The sequence below is a fragment of the Tribolium madens genome, unplaced genomic scaffold, assembly GCF_015345945.1.
Source record: "Tribolium madens isolate multiple individuals breed KSU strain unplaced genomic scaffold, Tmad_KSU_1.1 Scaffold_3;HRSCAF=73;Tcas5.2_LG2, whole genome shotgun sequence".
NCBI lineage: Eukaryota > Metazoa > Arthropoda > Insecta > Coleoptera > Tenebrionidae > Tribolium > Tribolium madens.
Window position 1 is genome coordinate 2222178 of NW_025401006.1, and position 25046 is coordinate 2247223.

Genomic DNA, 25046 nt, shown 5'->3' on the forward strand with positions numbered 1-25046 from the left:
CTGACATGACAAATCACCGGAGTCCGGAGCCCGGCTACCCCCCGTAAGCCCCCTCTGAAGCGGTCACCGGCCAAATTGGTCCTACACACGAAATCAACAAACACCGGTCGCTTTCAGTATTAAATGCTTCACTTGTACGCAGATCATCACCATCACTCTTAGTAAATTAATCCATATCTTAAATTCTCTACGTGCATTCCACATTAACGAAGCGCCCTGCTACTCACCTCGAGGTCGCGAGGGCAAACTGCCAGGTTTCAGAATTAGTAAATAAATTAATCGCACACCTATTTTATATCACTTTCGTGAACGTCTATCGAGAATGCACAGGTGCACACCAAGTTTAAAATGGGTTCGAAAATCGTGCCGAAATATAAATTATGACTTAATTCCTTTAGACTTTTGGTACAGTAGCGTTGATTGAAAAGTGGAATTTTTAGTTCGTGGGATTCAGGTAACCTTGTGATGGGTTCGAGGTTCGCATCAAGATTCTGACGTAATAATAACAAGTTCATGTCTGTAATATTCGGAGATAACTATCTAAATCTTATTATGTATAGGTTTTTGGAAACATCTTTCGAACAAGTTGCTGGTCGCATCGCTTTCAAGATTATCCATCGCTTTAATATTTAAATACACATTAAAACTTATATTAAGTAGGCAACATCGGCTCACTTCAAAGCAAATTTTTAACTTAATTCTCCACAGGGGTAATTTCTGTGTTAATATTAACATTACATTTGACATGCACATTTTAATTTCTCAACGTTGCAAAGCACTTTCTGGAATATATTGCACGGATATGAAATTAAGTGGAATTTTTATGTCCCCTGGTGACTAGTCGGTTGCGATACACAAGGCATGGAGAGAACCATCACAAGCAATTATGTGCTACACAAAATTCACCAACTTAGCAATTATTTTAATTCAGCGCAAATGACCATCCCAAATTTAATTAACAAAAATTGAACAAAACACATTAAAAAAGTTAACTAATTTTTGAGGCTTGATTTCATAAACAGCTTAAAATACGAGTATTCTGCTTTTTTATTATATTACGTCATTTATTTGTTTTACCTAATGTAATTTGATATTATTACTTTTTTTAATTAATATTTGTAAAACATAGAACTTTTTATTTATCTTTTATCCATCTAAGTAATTATTGATCACACAATGAATGATGAATACTATTTTTTCTTTAATGCGCACTTAAATTTTAGCCACGGCTGTCAAAGTAAATTGATTTAAATTAAAACCATCAAACTTTCAAACTTTATACGCCCACTTAATATAGAACCGCCGTATAAAAAGCGTAAACAATACTCAGAGAAATAATTAAACATTTAAGTACAATTATCTCAGTGATTACAAATGAAAGTTGTTTCAATTTGCACGTTCTAAAGTTTGATATCGTGTCGGGTAAAAATGTCTGTGATTTGGAAGTTGTTAAATTACATGTGTAAACGGGCACGACCTTATAAGAACCTCTTTAAATAAAAATTTATGAAACAGCATACGTCTATTCGACGGTAATATAAATCAAAGGCGTGCGTTTCCTATAAAAAGTTAACATCATAATTTATGTTATGGCTTTGGGCTAATTATATATGATGGAGCTGAGCTCGTTTGTTGAAATACGAAATAACTCGGTTTATCTGAACATTGATCCTCTCCTTTGTTATTAGCGGATGAGGCTGTTGATTCTGGGATGGATGCCTCTTTCGCCTTTATTAACAAAATCGTTCCAATCTTCATCTCGTACACATCTGTTTTTTATATTTACAAAAAAGGTCCAATTAAAAAAAATCGATAGTGCTAAGAGAGGCATTGTAAGATTTAATGGTGAGGCGCATAAAATAAAGAGTATTATTATATGTACCAGTATTTCAACAGTTTGTTTCATTTCGCCTCGGCCGTCCGTCAAAACCGCACTGGCAATCGTAAAATGTAATAGTCTCTCAACAGCCAGTGATAAATAAAAGCATCCGCAAAGTTAAACGTATGATCCTCATTCCCCATTCAGCGTTGCTAACTGTTCAACTCCTGACGTTCCATTATTCCACATTGACGAATTGGTTTTCGGAAACTCGTTTTGCATTTTTGGACAACTCGTTTCAGTCAAATGCGAGACACGTTTCCGCCGACGTAATGGCCCCTCGAACGTTTTCCGTTTACCATCAAACACTCTATTTACTTATGAAAATATGTATGATTAAATAGGATAAGTGCCTAGAGTATCGGCAGTGGCCATCCAAAAACTTTCCTTATCCAGTTACCATCAGACTTCGAGAGCAGTAAATCATTATTTAAAAGCGAATTCGATTTACATAACTAATGAACTTACCATTCCAGTCAGCCAGCCGCCAGTCAAACCAACCACCTAGACCGAAACAATACAAGTGGAATTAATTGCTATTTGTTTACGAGAGGCACAATTATCTGACACTTGTTTTTTGCGATTTATTTTGACAATTTGTTAAATGCTGCGATTTCAAGATTGTTTTGTAGAATTTCGCGCCCTCGATTGCACACCTTCAAGGTGACGCTAACCAAGATAAACTGTAAATTGGTAAACTCCAGGCGAAACAAATTGAGAAATACGAAGTGCAGGCAGTGATTTATTTGGTACAAGGAACGCATTATTAATAGGATGAAAGATGGGCGTTTTTCTGCACAATGCAAAAACTTCAATATATTTCGTGTCATTCACGATTTATTTTCCAAAGCGTTAAATTAAAAAAAGTACAAGCACAACAGCCGAGACGGGTGCAACTTCTCACATAACAAAAAAATTGTACTAATTTGATTCAATAAAATACCTGATAACAAATTTGATCTTAATAACAAATTATCACTTTTCAAGTATGAAATTTAGAAGAATTGTATATAGGTAAAAAATTAACAATGCAAATGTTCAATTGAAGATAAATTACCTCTGTTGGTTGCAGTTAACATCGCTTTGTAACAACGCAAAGATTTATAGACCACTGTTGCAATTATTGAGGATGATCGTGATCTACTTTCGTTTTGTTTAATAATAATCGTTCTCTATTGAAATTGTAACGTCTTTCAATCCACTATATTGAAATATTCCCTTCATAATTTACGTGACGCGATACAAGCGCATAATTGTGCATAAAACACAGAAGAAATTTATCTTACAAGCTTACAATATTTATTATTTTTTATAATACGACGCTCCAGACTGCAATTAAGGCAAATTTATAGAGCGTTTTTAGTTATCTTATACACACATATCAAATCTGAAGTCAGCCAGACCGATAATTACTCTAAAAAATTTAATGAACTACGCCATTAATTAAATACTGACATCAAAATTTCCTCATTCGGCGGGTTGAGGAAGGCACGGATTTCCGATAATTTGATCTGCTATTCTACTAGCTTCTCTTAGACCACTTAAAAATGCTCCATGGACCGTAGCAGGATAATTCCTAATCGTATGCTCTCCTGCAAAAAAGACTCTCGCAGGACCGGCAGTCCCCGAAACCCCTTGACTATTTGGGGGAATCACAGGAGACGCTAACAAATCGTAATCGCTGCCTGAACTACCAACAGCGACAAAACTGTACGAACCCCTAGACCAGGGATCGGCCCTCCATCGAGTTACCACGGTTTCCTTCGGTTGAGGCACTCCAGACTGGCCAAAAATGCCTCGAAGTACGGCGATACATCTAAGAAAATTTCTTCGTCGACTAATTTAATTAAGACAGGTGTACGTACCTTCCGACAATAACATCATCGGTGACATTTTCCATGATAGCAGCCGCTTCACCTGCAACTAAAGCAAGAAGGACCGGTGCTTTGTACAAATTCCAGAAGAGAAACAATTCTCCTCGACTCGCAGTCGTACTCCCAACGTGTCCGAAAAGATTAGCTTGTGGATTCCAAAAAATCCTCTCGAAACACAAGACAACTTTATTCAAATTACCAAAACCCAACCTCTGGATTGCTGAAGTCTTCCAATCTGGCAAAGGTGGTGAGAATTGGACCGTATTCAGCTGGGAAGAGTTTGGAGACGCGCATAATTTCAAAACTCCCAGAGGAAGAGTGCACAGGACAACGTCCGCTGCAAGATAAACCAAAATCAATTCTTGAGAAATTTGTCTGGAAATACAATGCAATCCCTAGGGAGCCATTATCAGGATCAACAAACCGATAAATCCACACGGCCAAAAGCACAATGTTGTGCATTTGACGTGACCAATTAATGGTAAACTCAAGGATTACAGTTACCATTCATCAGTTTCGAGATCAAATTCTGTCGAAGATTGTTCTGTGTCGATCTTATGCGGGATGGACGTAATTATGTAGTCTTTGTCACAATCGCCTCTGTGCGCTCGGATAAGAAATTCTAATAATCGTTACAAGCAGTAAATATTGGCAATACTATTAGCATCGTCCTAAGCTGGTTTACGTTGAATAAATGCTGCCGGCTAACGAGGTACTAATTTGCGCGGGGCACATCAGATAAACTGTTCAGAAATACAGAAAAATAAAATTTTCAACCAGTGTTACAAATTTTGTTCCATGTAGTGGGGTACTAAGTGGTGAACAATGGCGATTGTTTCAAGAAAATACATCCTTCCGGCAAAAATCAGGCGCCACGCCTCTGTACTTGTCAACAGCGAATACAAAATAACGTATATGACACGTAAAGTGGCAAATAATAATGTCTCAAGTGCCTACAATGTCTAGCAGTCTGACTACCTGTTGCTTTCATTGTCACCGTAAATATCGCATGCTATTTTCCTCGAGAAATCTCGACAACGTTGACGCAAACATATTGTACATACTTTCGGTTAATTATCACAAATTAGTAGTTATGGCTGGGGAAAAAAACTTCAGGAATGAAAAATTTTTCAAATAGCCTCAGTGAGGACATAAGTTTGGTTTTAAAATTTCTGTTCGAACTTGTATCATAATTTCCAATTTGTGGAAAACATGTTTCTCCTTTTTATTCGAGATAAAGATTAGATTCATAAATGTCAATTGCAACAATAAGAGAGAGCTGCATTCTATAATCTTAATAAATTACTGACTCTCAGGTGCGTTCGTGACAAGTTTGGAATTCTGACTGTACATCCAAGCCAAATGTATAATCAAACTGTTAAGCACAAATTACCGAAGCGATTTATCTAGTGTTGATACATTTATTATACAGCTATGGAATTTGCAGTGTATGTTATCCTTCACAAACTAACCACTGCCTATTTATAATTAATATTTTGGAAAATAACTTAACAGGTGTGTGGTATGCCACGTTCATCAATATCATATGTCTTACTGTCATATGCGATCGTTAGTTTGGCTGTTAAATTGATTTTGAAGACTATGACCCGTAATTTGAAAGGTTATGGTCTTAACCGGCACGATAGACCTGAAGCAGGAAATTTATTTGACAGATAACATCGTTGGAATGAGAAAACCTACGAAATTTAGTTATTTTGAATCATGTAATTTACGACAACTATTATTATCTTTAGTTAAAAAAGATCCTATTCTTAAAAACTATGATAAATTGGAAGACACATACATACAACCAAAACGTTGGAAATTAATTTTGACGTTTGAAAGCGTATTTATCATTTCTCATGTCACATGTAATTATTAGGGGCCACTTTTTATTAAACCTAATCCAAAAAAATGTTTGCTTTAAATTTTAAAAACTTTATCATTAGTAATGCAGAGCAAATGCTGTTTCAACATTATTTCCAGTGGCTGTAGTATTGTTAATGTAACAATTTAAACAAATAATGGTAAACAGAAGGCGTTCATATAGAACAGTAATTATGCACTAGTATGTACTGAGTATAAAAACCTGCATACATATTTTGTGCTTGTTTCCTGCAACTGCATTACTAGAAGCACGTGTTTATCATCATGAATTATTCTCTAGTGTGATCGAAAAAACTGACAGCCAACTGTACGGAACAAAAGCGTATAAAAGACAAGATCAAATGATCCCTATCACGTTCAGAACCATCTAAATAAAGGTGCAAATATGTGATGATGTATTACTAGAATGAGCAGCAATAAAATTCCTTGCATCCTTAGACATACAACAATGTTGACTTGAAATACTTAAAGTCCATTTACTGACATGTTGCTGATTAAAACTTCACAATTTATCCAGTTTCAGATCGTATATCATCAGTTTATGGTTTATCTGATTCCGGTGGCTAAGTTTAAATTTATTTGCAATTAAATACTCAAAGCAAACTGTATTCAATTAAGGGGGAAGGCTAAAAGGGAGCAGCTGTTTTCGTTTAAGCGGTAATCACGTAATGCCTTTTTCGTGTCGAAGGTGGACGTATTTGTGTGGGTCAAATATTAAAAACATGGCATAAGTAATATAGGTAGTTTAGTATTTGAGTTCGTTAAAAATAAGGTGGAGCACCGCCGTCGTCGGACGATAACCACGACAAATATCATTCGTTCCACTTGGGACACCGATCTAATTGGTGAGGCGGTTAGATATCATATCTGCATATGATAACAGCGACCAATGGCAGCCGACATATTAGAGCACCTCCTCCAGCGGCTACCAGCAACCGGAGTCAGTGGCCCCTACTTTTGTTTATTTACGACTTCCGGCAAGTTTAGAGTATAGCTTACAGGGCGTGTTCTATCAAATTATAATGTTGCCACGGCGCTAATTAAAATCGTTTTTTTGAATTACGACCTCCGCGTTGAATCAACTTTGTAAACGTATATCGGAGAAGATCGGTACTAATTACGAGGCTTCTTCACCACATACTTAAGATTTAATGCAATGTAATGAGTGTGTAGAGCACAGCTTATTTATCAGGAAGACTTGCTCCCTAGAGGCTTTGACTTTCAATTTAAAAATAAAGTGAAAAGAAATGTTTCAAGTATTTACCGTGATAAGTATTTACTGAATGGGGTGTCCTGGGATTATAGACAGTGACTTCGACTCCGTTCTTGTTGTATTCCACTTTTTTAACAGCAGCATTTAGTTTGATATCCAAACCTTCAGCTAAAGCCACTGGTACACACGAATATCCGTTGCGAACTGTAAAAGAAAAAAACAACAGTTACGACCAATTTTCATAGTTTAGATAAAATCAACAAAAGGAAATTAAATAATAACTGGGCGAGTTGCACCATTTATCATAGTCATCAAGTTCCCAAATACCACATGATAAAAAATCTTCCTCTATAAACCACAACAAAGATGCTGATACGATAAGACTAATTTTGGTTTTATTTTCGTTAATCCGTGCATTGTGTGCACGTTGTGTGTATGTAATAACAGAGAAAAAATGATCACGTTCTGCGTTCTTTTCCCTCCAATGAAATGCTAATAGTTCATGGCATCGTTCCATTATTTTAATTGGAGCCAGGTAATTACAGCGTCTGGTCGATAATTGCAGCTTAAACAAACACACGAACGTCATGAGAGAAAATCGACCGAGCATAAAACTAAAAACTGACGAGGAGAGAATTTACACAGGGGGCGAACGGGCGAGTCGATTCAAAATATTGCACTGCTCGCAAAAAAAAGGAAAAAAATAGAATAAAAAAGCAAAAATGCATCACGTGAAATGAATAAAAATATGTCCACCGAAGAGCAACAGTGAAACATCAAAATTTTGACTTTTCGACTTTTCGTGAACTGTAAATTCAATATTTACGCTGATAAAATTTTGACTTGTAAATAATAATGTATTGCTGATGTTTATAGAAGTTGACAAAACATTGTTTAGTGTTTTTTTAATTTTGGGATACCTATATGTACTTACACAGGGCGATTAAGACTAGATAATGAGCCTGACTCTCTGGCGATGCAACCCAAAAAACAAATTTCAATTACGCCTTTGATCCAATTTAAATTAGGATTTGCAAGTTTAATCCAAGTCATCATCTTATGTCACTCATCAGCGTAGAGAACGATTATTAGTGCCATTCAGTTCTCGCGGAATGATAGAGAAATTAGAGAAGTCTTTTCGGTGTAAACCCAATACAAAATATATGAAAGAATAAAACATTAAAGGTAGGCAACCAGTTTTTTATAAATCATAAGTTGCTTGTCAAAGCACTGTCAAAGCGACATAAGATAACTTGGATTGCAAATGCAAATTGTAATTAAAATTAGATCAAGACGTAAATTAAATTTGTTTTTTGGGTTGCATGGCCAGGACGTCAGGCATACACCCTGTATTGATAGACTTCTTTCAATATTTGAGACATTTTTTACAAACTGGAAGCGGCAAATAGGTACCTAGGTAATGAAACATTATTCTTTTTGAAGAATTTCAAACATTATTTTGTGTAGCTACTTTGTGTACACAAAAAGTGATCCACAACGAATGAATATGTTGGCAATCCTGACTATAATTCTTAAAGGTTACCATTGGAGTACGCATTTTTGATTAAGAACAATTCAACAATATTGAGGGGTTGTACATTAAGTATTTGTTAAGAAGAACTGTATCCGGTTGCAGTGCTTCAAATTATCAACAAAAATACTTTTAAATCTGTTACCTACAGACTCAGTCTTTCTGGATCACTTCGTATTTAAGGGTGTCCGCGACCAACGATTTGAGACGTTAGTATATTGAAAACAAAATTACTCTCTTAATATACAACAGAATTTCAAGTATCTATTATACCTACATCAAAGTAAAGGTTTTTCAAATCTACAGGCCGGTACGTTGAGATTTAAAAAAAATGTAATACCTTTAAAAAAAGAACAAAAATGCATAAATGCTGAACTTAAAAACAACTGTACTCAGTCAATTTTTCAAGTAATCAATCTTGGTTTCTGTAAGATAATTTAATAGTATATTATAATACTAGTTTATAAGCAAGCCTTTAAACACGCACGACGGGTTTAAGAGCACGACGCATCAGCGGAGTACTTTAACGTTGTAAGTGTTTTAAAGGCGCTTATAAACGAGTGTTATACGCTATTTTTTATTGTACCTGCCCATTTACGATCATCTTTATCATGTAATTAGTATAATCATTTTCAGTTATTATTATTAGAGAACTAGAAGCAGAAACGTTTGACGTTTGATGCCACCATAGTAACTAAATTGACTTATACATCTAGAAAAACTGTATTTTGGGTATTGAGGAACTAAATAGATATTTATGTATTTAAGTACGCAAAATAGGGTTTTAGGGGACGAATCGTAATTAATGACGAGGCGACGTATGAGCCGAGTTTTTAATGAGAGGAGTCACCTAAAATCGGTTGCGTACGTGGTGCATACAAGATTTTTTTGTTAAAGCTCCCAAAACACGAATTCACACCTCTTACTAATTAAAAAATTCGTTACCGTAGTAACCAATTTTATTTTTTAGTCTGCAAAAACTGTTTTTGGGGACTGAGTACCTAATTTTGCGTACTATAAGTTATTGTAAATTACTCCCAACAAAAAGTAATATTATAGCAAAAATTGTCACAACAAGTTGATTAATTTTAGCCAACTTCAAATAAATGAAATGTCGCATTAATATTTATAAACAGTGCAAAAAAGTTGACAAATTTTTTACAACTTTATAGAACGTGACTATAAACAAATGTGTCTTTCAACGTCCTAAACGGTACTTTTAAAAATGGGTTTACATTAATTTCTAGGCAGCATATCAGGTGACACTAGCACAAACTGGTCAACAATCAATCAATTCCTTTTTTTTCAAAATGTAACTTTATTAAGTCTATAGTGGTTCAGTGGTTCAGTTTTGTGTCTTTTTACATACATTTTATCAAATAGGTACATACATAGTATACACAATGAATCAATAAAAATATTTAGGTAGGCACATGTTAAAATATAAAGTTTTAATATTAACTGTAGCTATATTTACTTCAAACAATATAATTATTTGTTTTTTTCAGAGTCATAAATGTTTTTTAAGTATATTGGAAAAATCTTATTTACTAAAAATAGTCATTCCTCGAAGCGCTAGTGGCCTAACCATTACCAATCATTTATTCTGCCAATTAAGATTGATGTACGGGATGAGCACGCCGTTCGCGATCCTTAATGGAATTAAATTATCATTTTAAGTCGATCTCTATTCTTTAGAGAAATATTGATACACGACTAGAATTTTTCTGTTCGACCATTCCGGCTGCCGGATAATTCCAGACGTGCCGTATAATCTAGAGCGGCAAAGTTTATGAAATCTTGCAATTCGTGACTTGTTACACAAGGTTTCTGCAACGGCAATTGTAATACGTACAAGGTCTACAGTGTAGATATAACATTTTCTAAATAATTTCTCACAGCGAATAAAGTTAAATTGCGACAGAAGGTGGGCCATGCCTATCTCTCTTTCACCGAACAGGTTTCGTAAATGAGACTCCATAACCATAAAATGTCGCGAATAATGGCAACTTTGCCATATCCGGTACCATCACCTCAAATTTTTGGCTTCTTTTGGATCATTGGTTAGAATTCGACAGAGTTGCCGTGTGAGTGGTCTCTCGGCAAAGAAATGAGTTTTGTGGATTTTTGGCAGAGGACGAGTTCGGGGGGCCTGAGGCCATGGTCTCCGCCCAGTTGCATTGTCTTATAAGGTTTGGAAGACGACGATTGGTCGCTGCTTTTGACGTCATGACATGTGTACTTAGTTGCTTGATATACGGTCTTGATAATGAATACTCAAGACATGGCCGGTCCTAATTTCATATGCTGGCTAACGGACCGCATACCGCCTGTTCCATGCCACTGCCACTACTTTAGGCTCGTTAGGAGTCCGCACTGAATGATTAAGCAAAATGGTACAAGTGTTGTATGCCGACCAGCTACCGAAGAAGAATGCAAATCAATAAATAAAATTCGAGGAGGTCTACATTTTGATTAACATCAGAAATTTAACTCGCACTGAAAGAATAATGGGCCGCAATATAGGTACTTGTTACGTAACAAATAGGCGCGGAGAACACGATAAAGCCACTGTCAAAAGTATCAAAAATAAATATGAAAGCCCCCTTAATTAATTGAATTTTTCTACTGCGACACTATTAGAAATATAATTTATCTCTTAATTAAAAATAGTATCTTCTTTTCGGACTGTCAGCATAATTTTGTCGTGCAAAAGCGGATCAAGTGTTGATGATAAATGAATTTTATATGCACCATCATAAAAATTAATGATCAGACTAACAAGTCCTTTTTTGGTAAAGGATTATACCGATTAACTTGACAGGAAAGGTGTTGAAATCTCTAAATTTTCTTCAAAACTTTGTTACCACTCATTAGGATTAAGAAATAAATTCCAACAACCAAACGTTTCCGGTTCTAACGAGAAAATTATCTAGAAAATTTTACTTTTAGGGTAAGTCCGGGAAAGATGTACCACATTTTGAAAAAACTGATGTAAAATTATAATCTTTATTTCAATTCAAACCATCACGAATGTGTGATGTGTTAAAGTCCATCTGATGTCCCATCTTGTATGGTTGATATGAACTACTAATAGTTTCTAATTACTCCTACTATTTTTTCTTAACAATGTTTTCTGTATGGCTGGCACAAATCTGTATCTAGCCATGTATGTACATTATTCGTGAATTCAATTCAAAATTTTTGATTTCTGTATGACAAATTTTTTTGTAGTAGCTTCGTTTATCTCTATTTTTTTTAAATATTTTACTGCACTTTTTGTCTTTTGTAATTTTTTTACATTCAATTTCTCTGTATATGGCGCACTTTTTATTCTAATGTAAATTGTAAACATGCTTTCACTAAAAATACACCCAAAAACTATCTTCAATAAAGGTGGTCCATCTTTCACCGATGCGGAAAGAGAGATAAATTACTAAATTACAGCTGATCACGTTTGAACAGAACACTGTTTTTAGATTATAATTAATGATAAACATAGTATTAGTACATTCTTGTATAAATAATAAGTTTAAACTTGCCACTGTTGCACTGAGACGATTGGTACTAAATTTTTTTGATCAAGTTTTTGCAAAAAATACTTATAATTTTGTATTGAACCACGCGTTTTTAAGCGGTTTCCTATAAAGTAACTAAAAATAATAATATTAACATTTTCTATAAGAGATGGAGCCCTAGAAAGGTTCTAAATTCAAAAGTCCATCTATCCCGCTGGTCCATCTCTCCTGGATTTACCCTAATTGTGAATGTAGCATAGAACTTTTAATATGCATTGGAGAAGGTCTATAATTTATAATATACATAGTTGTCTGCTGCTAGTCTTACATTCGATGCAGCGACACTTTGATTTTTCCCATTTACACCGCCAATAAATCTTTAATCGTCCCTATTTACCTTAATTAAACTTGCCGTTTATCTTATGATTGAACATAAAAGTCAAAATAATAAACGACTCAGTGTAGCTAATAATAATTATGTTTTCTCGTAGAATGAGATTATTGATTGTGTTATGTGAACATAAATTTAATTTTAAAAACATAAACATGCGATAATAACAAAATAAATATTAAAAAGTCATAAAACGAAATTTATTTTTACAAAGTTATAGTTTTCCGGATGCATTTAATTATCTCCTGTTTGTCCAATACTAAAAATATTAATAAAATATCAAAGTATACAAAACTTAAATAATCAAACGACCCGGACAAAATTGAAACCGTTGGAAGTACTATATTATGGCGTCAAGTCAGTAGAATATTTTATGGTCCCACATCTAATATCCATCTGATTTACGACATCCTGTAGCTACCAGGTCCATTCTTTCTCCAACTGTGTTGCGCTACCTTTATTTCCCCTTACAATCACTTTAATAAAAACAAATAGAGCGATACAGATTTTTTTTATGTCGATTACTTCACGTAATCGAAATAATAGGTAGGTACCAAGCGGCAGGTACTCGGTAGGTACCAATTAATGAAAACTTTTCTATACTATTCTTTGCACAAATCTGATAAGCGTACTCATTATTGATAATAATTATTAGTTTCTGATAAAAATGAAAAGTGGGCAGGTGTGTGCTACATAACTCGACTATGTTACTTTCTATTTTCTTGTGCGTAAGTACCGGAATTTTGAATAAAAACGATAAATAGGGTACTGTATACAGGTGAGTACTTTTCACCACAAATCAAAATTATTTCCCATGAAATTCCACCCGAGCGATCGCTTTTGTTCAAAAATGATCCGATCAAAAGGTGCTCACCGCAACGTTTTGGATAATTTAATTCATTGTAGTGAAATTAAAACCAGGCTCTCATTATTATTGTTCACTATAATTATAGTTCTACCACATCCAAAGCGTTAGATTTTGTCGACGTTTACGTGTACTCAAATAATACAACTGACATAAAACCCAACGAGCCGTTTGGCATGACTGTTAATTTTTATCTTTGCTCCTTTCTAGTTCTGTCAAGTCAAAGCCATTTGATTTTTGATAATCTGTTGAAGATGTTGTTAAATTATCAAGTGCAATAAAATGTGACGATAACTACATTACATTTAATTATGCGCCACTATTAAAAAACAAACGAACAAATTTGAGTTGTTTTAAGGTATCACAAATTTTCTTTATACTCGTTGCATTCCACTTGTCTGTTTTAATGGTTTTATAAGCCAATTTCAATGCCAGAGGTACCATAAATGACAGTCAACCATGTCTATTAAAAATTTTGACGATTACCTCAAACTACGAACACGATCCCGACAGCGCTATAACATAACTACACAGAGTGTCTTATATTTAAGATTTTATTCTACTATAAATTATTTTCTTACTTCTACAAACAACCAATCGTAATTTAGGATACCTATATAATGTTATAAGGTGAACTTTTTAAGTAAATAAATATTTTGTATTAACCTGCCGCACCAGTCGACCGATCTATCGCCAATTAATCTAAATTGAACCCGACAGACAATCCCAATTAATAGATTTACCGGAGCATCAATCTCGTGCTTTTGAAAACAAGCGACCAAAGCCCCAGCACGCTTACCATCAGTTGCATTTGGGAGACACTAATTAATCACACAGAGTGAAAAGGATTCCATCGGTCCTTGTTGCACGCTTCATTTATTTGATAATGAGGTGTTTTTCAATCATTAATACGTTCGGATCAGTAAATCGATCGATCAAATCGATAAAATAGACACCGTTTACGTAATATTATCTCAACGTGGACCCATTAAGGACGTTGTCATAGATGGCCTATGCGGCTATGCCGGGATAATGTTGCCATAATTGGGATATCAATCGATAAGGAAAATAAAACGCTCCGAAATACCGGCGATAAATCATGCGGTTTTGGTGGCAACGGTAGCCGAGAACGTATTATTTGCGGTGGAGCTTTTGAGGGTCGATGTACTGCCACGTCCAAAGTAAGACCGCCGAGAAAAGAACGCGCTAGTGGATGATTGATGGCCGCCCCGGCGGTAAGACCACGGGATGTGTGGTGAACTCACAGGGAGTCTTCGCTCTATAATGTCGCCAAGAATATATAAAACGGTATCGGAATTCAATGCAGACAGCTTATCTTTCATAAAACTAAAGGATCCAACTTGTCACCAATATAAATTATTACTTGCAACCAAGGCATAGAGGGTAAAACAAGAATTTCATTCCATTAGCAATCAAACAGGAGTGCCTCTTGACCTCATAGAATTAAAAAGCTTCCTATCCTCCTAAATATAATTTATTGCCCAATGATGAACTAACAATAATCATCAGGATAAAAACGCGGCCGTTTTGGGCCTGCCACCTGTCTACGGATGAACAGGCTGATGACAGTACCGCCAAGATATCGGTAGCCCTAATCCCCACGATGGTATCATACTACCGACACAGAAATATTAGACATATTTTTGTGTCTGTATCGAAGGAAAATCGGTCCTGCATTCCAGTCAGAAGCACAACTATCTCTATATTCCTTATTAAATTAAATCAAATCTCAAAATTTGGCATAGAAAACTTCAAGATAAAATGTCTGAAATAAAAATTAGACAATTCGATTATGGCCCCGCGGGAAATTATCTGTTAATAACTGACGCTCCCTTATTTATCACGGCTGTTGACAGATAAGAGCTGTGCAGAATACGCACGGATAGGAAAGCTCAGAGAGCGTTATTTTATGGTCGAGATTCCACTGTTTACGGCTCCTTGTAGCTCATTTATCATATCATTGTTACGGGCGACACCGATAATAAAATGCATAACTTACGACCGTCATCGAGGGTGTTTTATTAGATGAAGACAACACTAAGGTTGAAACCACTGTTAGATTTTTTCACGTCTGCAGAAACTCCGTAATCTGGATAACTACAAAAGGCAATAAAAATCGACGCTTCAGAACGATGTAACTATAAAATAAGGCGATAAACTTTGTGTGTGATTTTTTCCTCGATATTATACCTGCCACAAAGTTTTGTACATAAATGTCAACAACATGTTGTTGCTTCGTAATAAAAGCAGATAATGTTGTAAAGATGCTTTTTATTTATTTCACAAATTAATGGGTTTCATAAATTTCATTTGTTAGATTACTGGGGCAGGTAATTTTTTCTACTTTTTCTACATAATTGATTTGTTCAAATTTAACAGTTGTTGGTTGAAAATAAAGCAGTTATAATGACGATCCGACCAGAAAATTCCTATGTTATATTGAAGTAATGGAAAGGAAGTGATACTCGTGACCGTGATAATTGAGCAATGCGCTTTGTCATTGTTTTCATTAACTTTTCGTCCGCTTTGGTGAAACGAAAGCGTTGTTTTCTGAAAAATAATTGGAAAACTAAATGTTTTTCAAGAATTACACCAAGTTTGAGTTATTTCGACGCAATTTATTCCACTTTTTCTATCTAAAGCTTTCCAACTCCAACAGTATAAAAATTTAATTCATGTGTAGTTTGCACTTCGCAGTAATATTAAGCCCGCAGGAATATCCTGTTACGGCTCCAGGTTTTGAGGTCGAATAATCCCCAAGAACATTGAGGCCTCTTCAAGAAGCCGCCAAGTTAGCACAACTCAATTTGGAAACTAAATAGAAACGTAAGTGGTGCACGGTCCCGGGCGGTTGCTCTAAGTCATCGCCATCTCTTTGAAAACGTCAGCTTAATGCGACCGTAATTACAAAGTTACAGTGGGTGGTGAGACGTTAACCGCCTCCCTATACATCTACGTTCATTCCTGTACATTGGGCGCCCCATCGACTGTACGAATCATGTAATGTAACTGTATGGAATGGAACCACAATAACACGCAGCCCAAATGAGAAAACTCCCCTTGAGGTTTTTACCACTTATACACTTTATACTACAATGCTATAATTTTAAGAAAAGTCTTTCGCCGTCTCGACAATGTTTTCCCGTTTAAAAGCCTCCAGAAAAATACTGTAAAAAATATGAATGTCTTATTGATAAAAAAAAGATTTCTGCACAACTCCTGACTTTGATTAAAACTGAAGTGATCAAAAGAAAAGTCTTAATAATTTTTAAATTATAAAAATAAACCTCCGCCTAGGTGTTGGTAGCTTAATAATCCAAGAAACTTGTTGGATTTTAGAAAAAATGCCTCAAATATCATTGAGCGTTATTAATTTTCACTATCATTAAACAGGTGCAGCAGATAATTACAAAACTAATACTTAATGGTTTATATCTGAGATAAATTGAATATTTTGCATACGTCGTATGCAACTGGAGAAAATAATAATTAAGATCATTAAAAAAATGTAATAACTTCGCTGTTCATAAATCATTAGTCTAATGCAATTTTTTTTAGAAAATTGAGCAAATTTTTGCAAATAAGCTGAGTGTAGCGTTTGGTTGTGCGTTTATTTCATGAAAAACGATTAAAATATGATTAATGAGAAATTTATTGTCGCCAAGAAAAGACAGATGGGCGGTCGCGCGTCGCATTCGTTCGTTTGTCTCCTTTTACACGAATAAATTAACGCCGGGATTTATTTTGAAAACAAATGTTGGACATCAAAAGTTATTGATAAAGCCGAAACTGAACATCGAGGATCTGTCATACCTTAACAGGCGGACAATTTTTTGTCCACCAACGAACGAATAATGATGAACGCTTTGGACAAATAAATAATAATGCTGCGAGTGTGTTGGTGATTAAGAAAATTGATAAAACACATCGTTTACGTCCGACAGTGATTGATTCGGGACCAGTCGCTGCAAGAAGTGGATTTAATTAACACCTCTGTCTGATGCTATCGGCCTAAAAGCCGAAAAATTCACGGCGTTTTGTCCAGACGATGAACCGCCACCTGTCGACGAGCGTTTCAACCCTTAACCGGGAATCGAAACCGGAAAGCACAGTAGGTACATGTACATTGATTCTGACTAAATTCACAAACAAGTGTGGAAATAAACAGTGCGACGCGACGTATAGATAAGACAGTCCTTTAATTAACAACTGACACAATTACGAAAAATGCGACACGGTACTATGTTGAAAACATAAATCTACAGCGATCTTATCAAAGGGTAATTTCACCTCCCTCGAGGCGGGCTGCGAAATCCCGAAATTGAAATATTTTTTTCTCTTGTAAAACCGCATGTTCTGCATTTTGCGTTCTATTTGTAATCGTTTTTTTCGAATTTCTTAATAAAACGTTTTGTATTTTGTTTATGTTAATTTGATTAAAAAAAAGTGTATAACCATCACTGCCAGTAATCCATTGTTTTCAATTGTGCCATTGCTTATGTAAACAATTTCTAAGTTGTCTTACTGACTTGCACGATACTGGGGTCAATACTTTTTCATCGCAGTACTGTTAGAGATAACATGTTATACGATAGATTGGTTGTAACATTTAGTTGATGAGAAAAAATATTGTAATGGGTAAATACAGGCAAGGCAGGAAACATTTGCGTTTAGCATTTTTGCTGCCCCTTCACCTTTTTACCACGATCCAACAAAACGTTGTTTAATTTATACATTGCAAAGATATTAAACCACTGGACAGGAACAGTAAATTTCATACTTCATATCCTTTATTAATAAAATAAGAAAATTGTTATAAAAAATAAAGTTATTGATTAGAACACATAAGATCTAGTTACAGTAGCGTTAAGGAGATAAATTGTTATCGTAGAGAATTTGACAGACATACGGTATAAACCGGTGTCTTAATGGCATAACTTCACACTTTCGCCTCATCACAGGTATTTGCAGTAATTGGAGTAACGGCATGTGATGGATGAACTATTTGCGCTGCGCTCTATGAAGACGTAGAAAAACAGTCGTTGGAGCGTCGATTCTTGTTGCGAGTTAAATTGAAAACAATTTGCCACATTAATCACTGCTGTATTACCGCAAATCATCCGACGGTGAGGCATCAATACGATCGGAATGCAGTATTGTGTTCTACCATGATAGTACGTCGTTTTTCACGTCGGGACGATGACGTCGATCCTGCTGAGTCTCGGCTTATTGTCATTAGGACCGACACATTGCGCGTCGTTTAAAAACAGTCAATGATAATATCGGCGTAATTGTTTCATTGGATTGAATAGAACACAACCGCGATCTTCTTTATCGGCCCGTACAGACATAAACTAGCCCACTCTATTTCCATTTAGTAGCGCGCGGATCTACACACGTGATACAATAGTCTACCATCTCAACAGATCATCGATGCAGATAGCAGAACAAGTCGAATTATTCAAGATGGCGTTAAGATATCTCGACGAGCCTATGCTAATGCAACTTGCGTCTGTCCTGCCAGTTCTATTACCCAGATGAATTTATAACGAGCTCCAACGCTAATGGGACGACTACATTCAAATTGAATCACTTAGTTTAAAGGACTGAATGACGTTCACACGATATATGCCATTTTGCTACCAGTCAACCTTCCGTGACTAATTGTGCCATTCGTCAAAATGATTCGCGGAACGACTTATCCCTTTTCGGTCTAGCACTGATCGACATAAAGAAGGTAAAAGTTTCATGACACAACGCACACCAATTAAGACCTGTTTAATAAACACAAAGACGTGTTTGAAAACGTTTTAACGACGTCAAAATTCCTCATATTTATAAAGAAGAATTTAATTTCATATTTTTCAATGTTGGTCTTAATGAAGATATTTTCTTGGCATACAGTAATTTATTTGCAGATTAACAACACCTGACAGTTTTTTTTTCTGAATTGCCCATTGTTGGTGCGTAAAATCTGAAATAATGAAGTCACCAGATTCGATATACTATTATAATACGAATGGTGGTAACTCTTAAGTAATGGTAATAATTTATGTGTTATGGTATTAATTTAATTTATGACGTCAGGAAGATATCACGCTATAGATGATTTACAAGGCATGCAGAGGTTGACCTCGGAAGGTGCTGTTTTACGACGACTGCGTGCCACATTTTATTAGAACGATCTTCTGAATTGCCCAAAAATTGTTGGAGTATTGCCAGCCATATATTTTCTGAAATTGCCCAGAACTGCAAGAGGGAGTACCTAAATAAAATATTGTATAAATAAAAACATATCCAAACAAGCGTGTAAGTGGGTATTATTAATGCTTTGAGTTGGTGGTGAAGACATGCTAATTCTCTTTCCCATAAGTTACAGCTCGTGAACCATAAAAACGAGCCGTGAGAGCATGAATCGAAAAGCAACCTGTTAAAACGAGTAACGGAACAAATACCCTATGAGCTACAGTACTACTGTAAGGTACTGAACTAATATTTATGAGATGCGCCCATAAGTTATTAAAACATTGTAAAGTCTTCGCGATCTCCTCGGTGGATGAACACTCGGAATGAGCGAAGAGATCGCCGCCACCACCCGCGATGGACCTCGGGGCCTTCGTGAGCACCGACTCTCTGGAAGAGAATCCATAGGATTACGCATTCCGTTAATGGCATGAGTTACAGCGACCTAGACGCAATTTACACTTGTCCGACACGATATGCCCACCGTTTATGCCGCACTGGAGATATATGTTTACCTATTACATCACATTTAGTCTATAAATCACACGGGCGGCGGCGACCAAGAGAGGACTGTGTAGAATGTCATTTGCCAGAAGGAGAAAGAAAGCTCGATTTATGTTCACGTACGATTTTAACGGCGTCGGCCGCAAATGAAGTGCCGGAGAAGTTATATGGTGTATAACCGGATTTATTATGCCTATGCGAAATTAGCGTTGAGTTTTTATTAAGTGTTGAGAAGCGTCATTGTACGACTCGTATTTTACGCTGCCCCTAATGATGTCGGCCAACGATCGCAAGAGATGTGTTAATTATTACGATTCGATACGAAAACAAAACTCACTGAACATCTTCAGGGGAATATAAATCTGGCTCCGACGCCTTAGTTTAGTAGTCTATATATGAAGTATCCAGAGGCAAAAAAATATTTTTTTACTCCTTGTTTCGGCTCAACTTGCACCTACACAATTTGCTCCGAAAACGTCTACAATCGCACCCTTAGGATAAGTTAAAGCATAGAGCATATGAACACATTAACAATCGAAAAATCAATGCTTTTGGTACAATAGACTTCGTCTGCCGAAAAGACTTTTTAACAATTAAAGCGAGTATTGTTAGTTGTCCGACAGATTTACGCCGAACACAATCGGGTCACATGTAGCCCATAAAAACCAAGATATAGGACCGCAGCTTGTTGGCGGTTCTGCTCGTTTCTTACACCTAATGTGACGCGAATAAAAATTCGCCCATAAAACATCGAAAATCTGTCTCGTACCTCTTTCGCCTTTCAACGCTTTTCGTCAATAATTAGTAGTTGCAAAAAGACAAACGCCAAACATTGTATATACACTTTTTGAACGTACAACAAAAGATGTAAATCGTATTAACCAGCTACGGAAATTTTAATTGCTTTATGTTTGTTTAGTACACGCTACCTATTATGAAGATGCTACCTGGTACTCGTTATTCAATTTAGACGATCTCTAATTGGGTGTAAATTGCCGGCTTTTTCCAGACTCAGCCTCGGGTTAGGCTCCTGAACCGCATTACTGTGATAATAAGGCCAGGTACGGTCGCTTATTATGAGTAGACGTGCAGTTTACCCTGAGTTTTGTTCATGTTGATCACATTTTTGAGGCGAAATTAAAAAGAAATTACCTTGCAGTTTGGCTCGTTTCAGTTTTATTTTCGTAACCGCCATCTAACGCAATAAATTCACTCCAACTCCACAACTTTTAAAATTATAGAGAAAAGCCATTCAATGACGTATTTATCGTGGCATATCAAAGTTGCGTGCGCGTAATTTATGTTGGTTGTTGTACAAAACTGTGTAGTGCTGAATACCTGAGACCACCGCGGCGTTCGTTATCGACGTTTTCATGAAGATAACGACTTCATCGGGCGCAAATTCTACATATTATCACAGGAAATATGAACGGCTGCTTTCAACCGTTGGATAAACGATGAAATCGGGATAGCTTCGACCGAAAATGTTCTTGTAATTTTCTTGAACACCAAGAAATATGTTTTCAACCGGAATGTAACAGCATCAACATGTACGGTAATTTAACAAATGCTATAATGCCAAGAAGAATGAAGTAAAATTAATATAAAATAGGTGCAGCCCCGGACACTCATTTTTTTCAATCTCGATGTTTCCATCATCAAGTTACCAACATAACCATCACCCAACGAAAATTCAGCATAAATAAACTTTGCATCGATATAAAAGTCAACAAAATTATTACCCTTCTTTTCTTCTTTTTATACTTGGTAGTAAAGATAAATATCTTTAAGTTTTTCATGAATACTTTAGGTACAGGATGTATTTTAAATTCTATAGTTAGTACAAAAAGTTGTGTAAGAAATGGTAAAAAAGCATTCCTTAAGGTTGGAGAATATATTCCAACAATTTTCTTCTTTAATTGACCGAAAGCTCTTTTAATTAAAATGCGGCAGACGTTTTCGCAATCCTGGGATATAATACAAAGCTATATTCTTCAATAAATTCGATGGTAGAGACGCTTCCAGTGTGGAATAAGTGTTTGGGTCAATATCTTTTTTGGAACAGTTGGGTTTGAGTTATGAATATAAGCGGTGCCAAGCCGTCGGTAAAATCGGGACCTACTAACGTGCTAATACGGTCCTTAATGATGTCACGTCCTGTTTTGATGTCGTTTCAGTCGACATGGAAAACAAATTAAAGTACACTGGCAAAGCCATGCGCTATTTTGTACAGATGTTTATAACATCGTCGCCACGGCATGTTGGTTAAAGAGAGCGGGGGCGGCGATTGACGCCTACAACATTCTGCAAGACGCGTGTAACCATCAATAGCGCGCACCGGGATACAGACTCTGCGACACCTCTGCACACTCCAGAAACCATCGTTCACACCATCCGTGCAAATAGGCTCGCCTCTTCATTCCCAACGAGGTTATTATCGGGAACAAAACAATATTAGAATTGCTTACTCCAGATGAGATGTTATTTTAATTGCAAATACCGAATGGTAAGGTGCGCGGCCAGAGGTGCGATGCAGTTCCAAAAGTCAATTAAGAAACGACTGGTGGTGGCGGCCTTGACGGTGTCGTGTTATTAGAATATCAGCGGGGTGTCGCATTGTGCTCGGTGCCGGGTCTGATGGCTCCTTCACTGGAATAAAGCGCCGTCACATAACGAGATTTCATTTATGCACCTCTTATGGAAACCACCACAAAACAACCCCGCCAAAATTCATATAGTAAGAAGCATTTAAAACGACGTGTAAAAATTATTAAAACTTATCAAATCATATGCTCATGTACTTTCACACAAGTAATTTGGTGAGGCCGATTGGCGGTTTGCTTCAAAGTTAAAAAAAGTTGAGAATATCTCGTGATGCTATCATTCCCTAGTGCGATTTATTCGCGTCGAAATTAAAATAGCGACTCCTCGAAAAATCAATTTACGATAATTGCATTTGCTGGAGTAAAAATTTCGGGTGAGATCCTATCTAGACGATGTCGATCCAGAAATGCGATAGGTCCTATACGAAGCGAGCAGCACAAAATCTTGCGTCTCTTATGAAATTTTAATGGCCTCAGCGTAAAACAAACCGCCTCGTTACCATCGTAATTAAGATTTATATGACAACAATAAAGTTGCTTCGACGGGGGAATCGAAGAATTCTGGGTGCACATATTATTTTGAATGTGCAAAAAGCATTTCTCACGTTATTATTAATGAGAAATAAAAGGAAGGAGTACGTCGTTATCTTACAAATTAGAGATTTGTCGAGAGTTCCAAACCGCATTACCCTTTAGTCCATTAATTCCGGCACACAATCCTACACCATCAGTTACAGTGATGCAACCGAAATGGACAACCGAGCCAAATCGTAATTAAGTAATCAGCAAAGGCGATGCAGGACGAAACTGCATGCCCACGAAAGAGAGGCATAAAACGGCAACAACAACAAAAGCCGAACCTCGAGATGCAACCTGCCGTGATCCTTTCATCAATCTACCGAGCTACTTTACGAGTCCGAGCAACGCCTCGACCATGAATCAATATTTTTAAATTAACCAATTTATTGATTGGGATCTAGCGGTACAGATGGGCTGCTATCATCGCATTGTTTATGTTGCTCGATGTGTGTTGCATCTAGACAGGAATCGGTCTGGATCGTAGAAAACAAAAACTTGACGCTCGATAACGGCCAAGACAACACAAAAACTGGATCTACACGTTCACGCATTGCAAACGGATACTCTCCAAAAGGAATCTCCAATGCAAAATTGACCGTTTCAACGCATCTGTCTCATCTGACAACGGCAAATTACATTCGAGCTAAGTTATTTAGCCGCTCACTTTCGCAACATCCTCACACAAAATGACTTCTACTCTACTGATTTGAATTGTGAATATCAAGACACTGTAGCATAAATTAAAACAGATAACTTAATTTCGTATTCATAGACAGAAGCTCATCTTTTTAATCTAATCGGACAGAGTTCACCTAAAATAATAATTATTATTTGAAACGATGACTAGACGACTCTACACCCACGACGTCAAGATAAAGTAAGAAAATTCAGGAAGAATGTAGCTTTTGTGGTTTTGGTGAAAGATGCTGGAACATATGCATTGACGTCATAGGGACCAAACTGGTGATAACATCATGTAGGGCAACGTACGTTTTACGTTCATGACATGTACACCAACACGAATCCTGACATCGCACCTATTTTATAAACATACCAACACGAGTGCCTGAGTGTAACCTATCACACGGCTACATAAAATAGTTGTAAATACCAGTAATTTGCATACATATTGTTAGTTATCTTTGTAATCGTACTTGGTTTAAATGTTATTGATATTTATGAGTGTGATTGAATTTAGATTGGATGCAAGTCGAGAAACTTGAAAGCAAAGGTGCACGTCTGATGACGACCTCCGACCTTCCCCGACCTTCGAATTTGGGAAAAATCGCAAGATACATCTAGAAGTCGCGACTGCCGCTCAGTATAAACATTTCAACACCGAGTTTTTCGCGTTCGTGCAATAAAAACGATCTCTATCACGCAAAGCTTAACGCAATATGGCTAATATATGCAGAATTTATTAGACAGCCCGTTACATTGTAATATAGGGCTTACACGCATGCAACAACTGTAAGAAAAATCGTCATTAGCATTCTCATAATTTGCATATTATAAGTGTTGGATGACGTAGAGATAACGTATGGCGGTATTTATTATAGGAAAACTAATATATTTCCTTTGGTCGGGCCCGTGCCGACATCACCCCGCGAAGATACTCGTTAACGAATGTATGCCCGCATGCCTCAAACCTAGGGTTGGAGAAAATGCCTCTAGTTGACGACGCCCGCCGAGTATACAAATCAATCACGCCATACCGTTAGTGTTAATTAGAAAAGTTGACCTCGCAGCAGTCGAACAGTCAGGTAGTGAAAGAATTGTTACCTTGCGGACACGATTTGATCTACGGACTGCTTCTACGTGCGGGGTTATTTCGGAAAAATACAAAGCGTTCAGAAAGAAATTAATTGGCAAAGCCAATTCAAGCAGAAAAAAGAAACACATACCCAATAAAAGAGACAAAATTTTAAAACAGCGCAA

The 25046-nt window shown here is 36.4% G+C and overlaps 1 protein-coding gene across 1 annotated transcript in view; it reads right to left on the minus strand.

The window, feature by feature from the left end:
• Nucleotides 1–2698: 2698 nt before the first annotated feature.
• LOC123008006 (lysine-specific histone demethylase 1A) overlaps nucleotides 2699–25046 on the minus strand; it is a 96603-nt gene continuing 74255 nt past the window's right edge. The window contains exons 5-7 of the mRNA XM_044403574.1: nucleotides 6905–7057; nucleotides 3745–4090; nucleotides 2699–3695 (exon numbers count right to left, since the gene is read on the minus strand). Coding sequence (XP_044259509.1) covers nucleotides 3347–3695; nucleotides 3745–4090; nucleotides 6905–7057 — 848 coding nt within the window. The 3' untranslated portion in view covers nucleotides 2699–3346. The remainder of the gene's footprint in view (nucleotides 3696–3744; nucleotides 4091–6904; nucleotides 7058–25046) is intronic.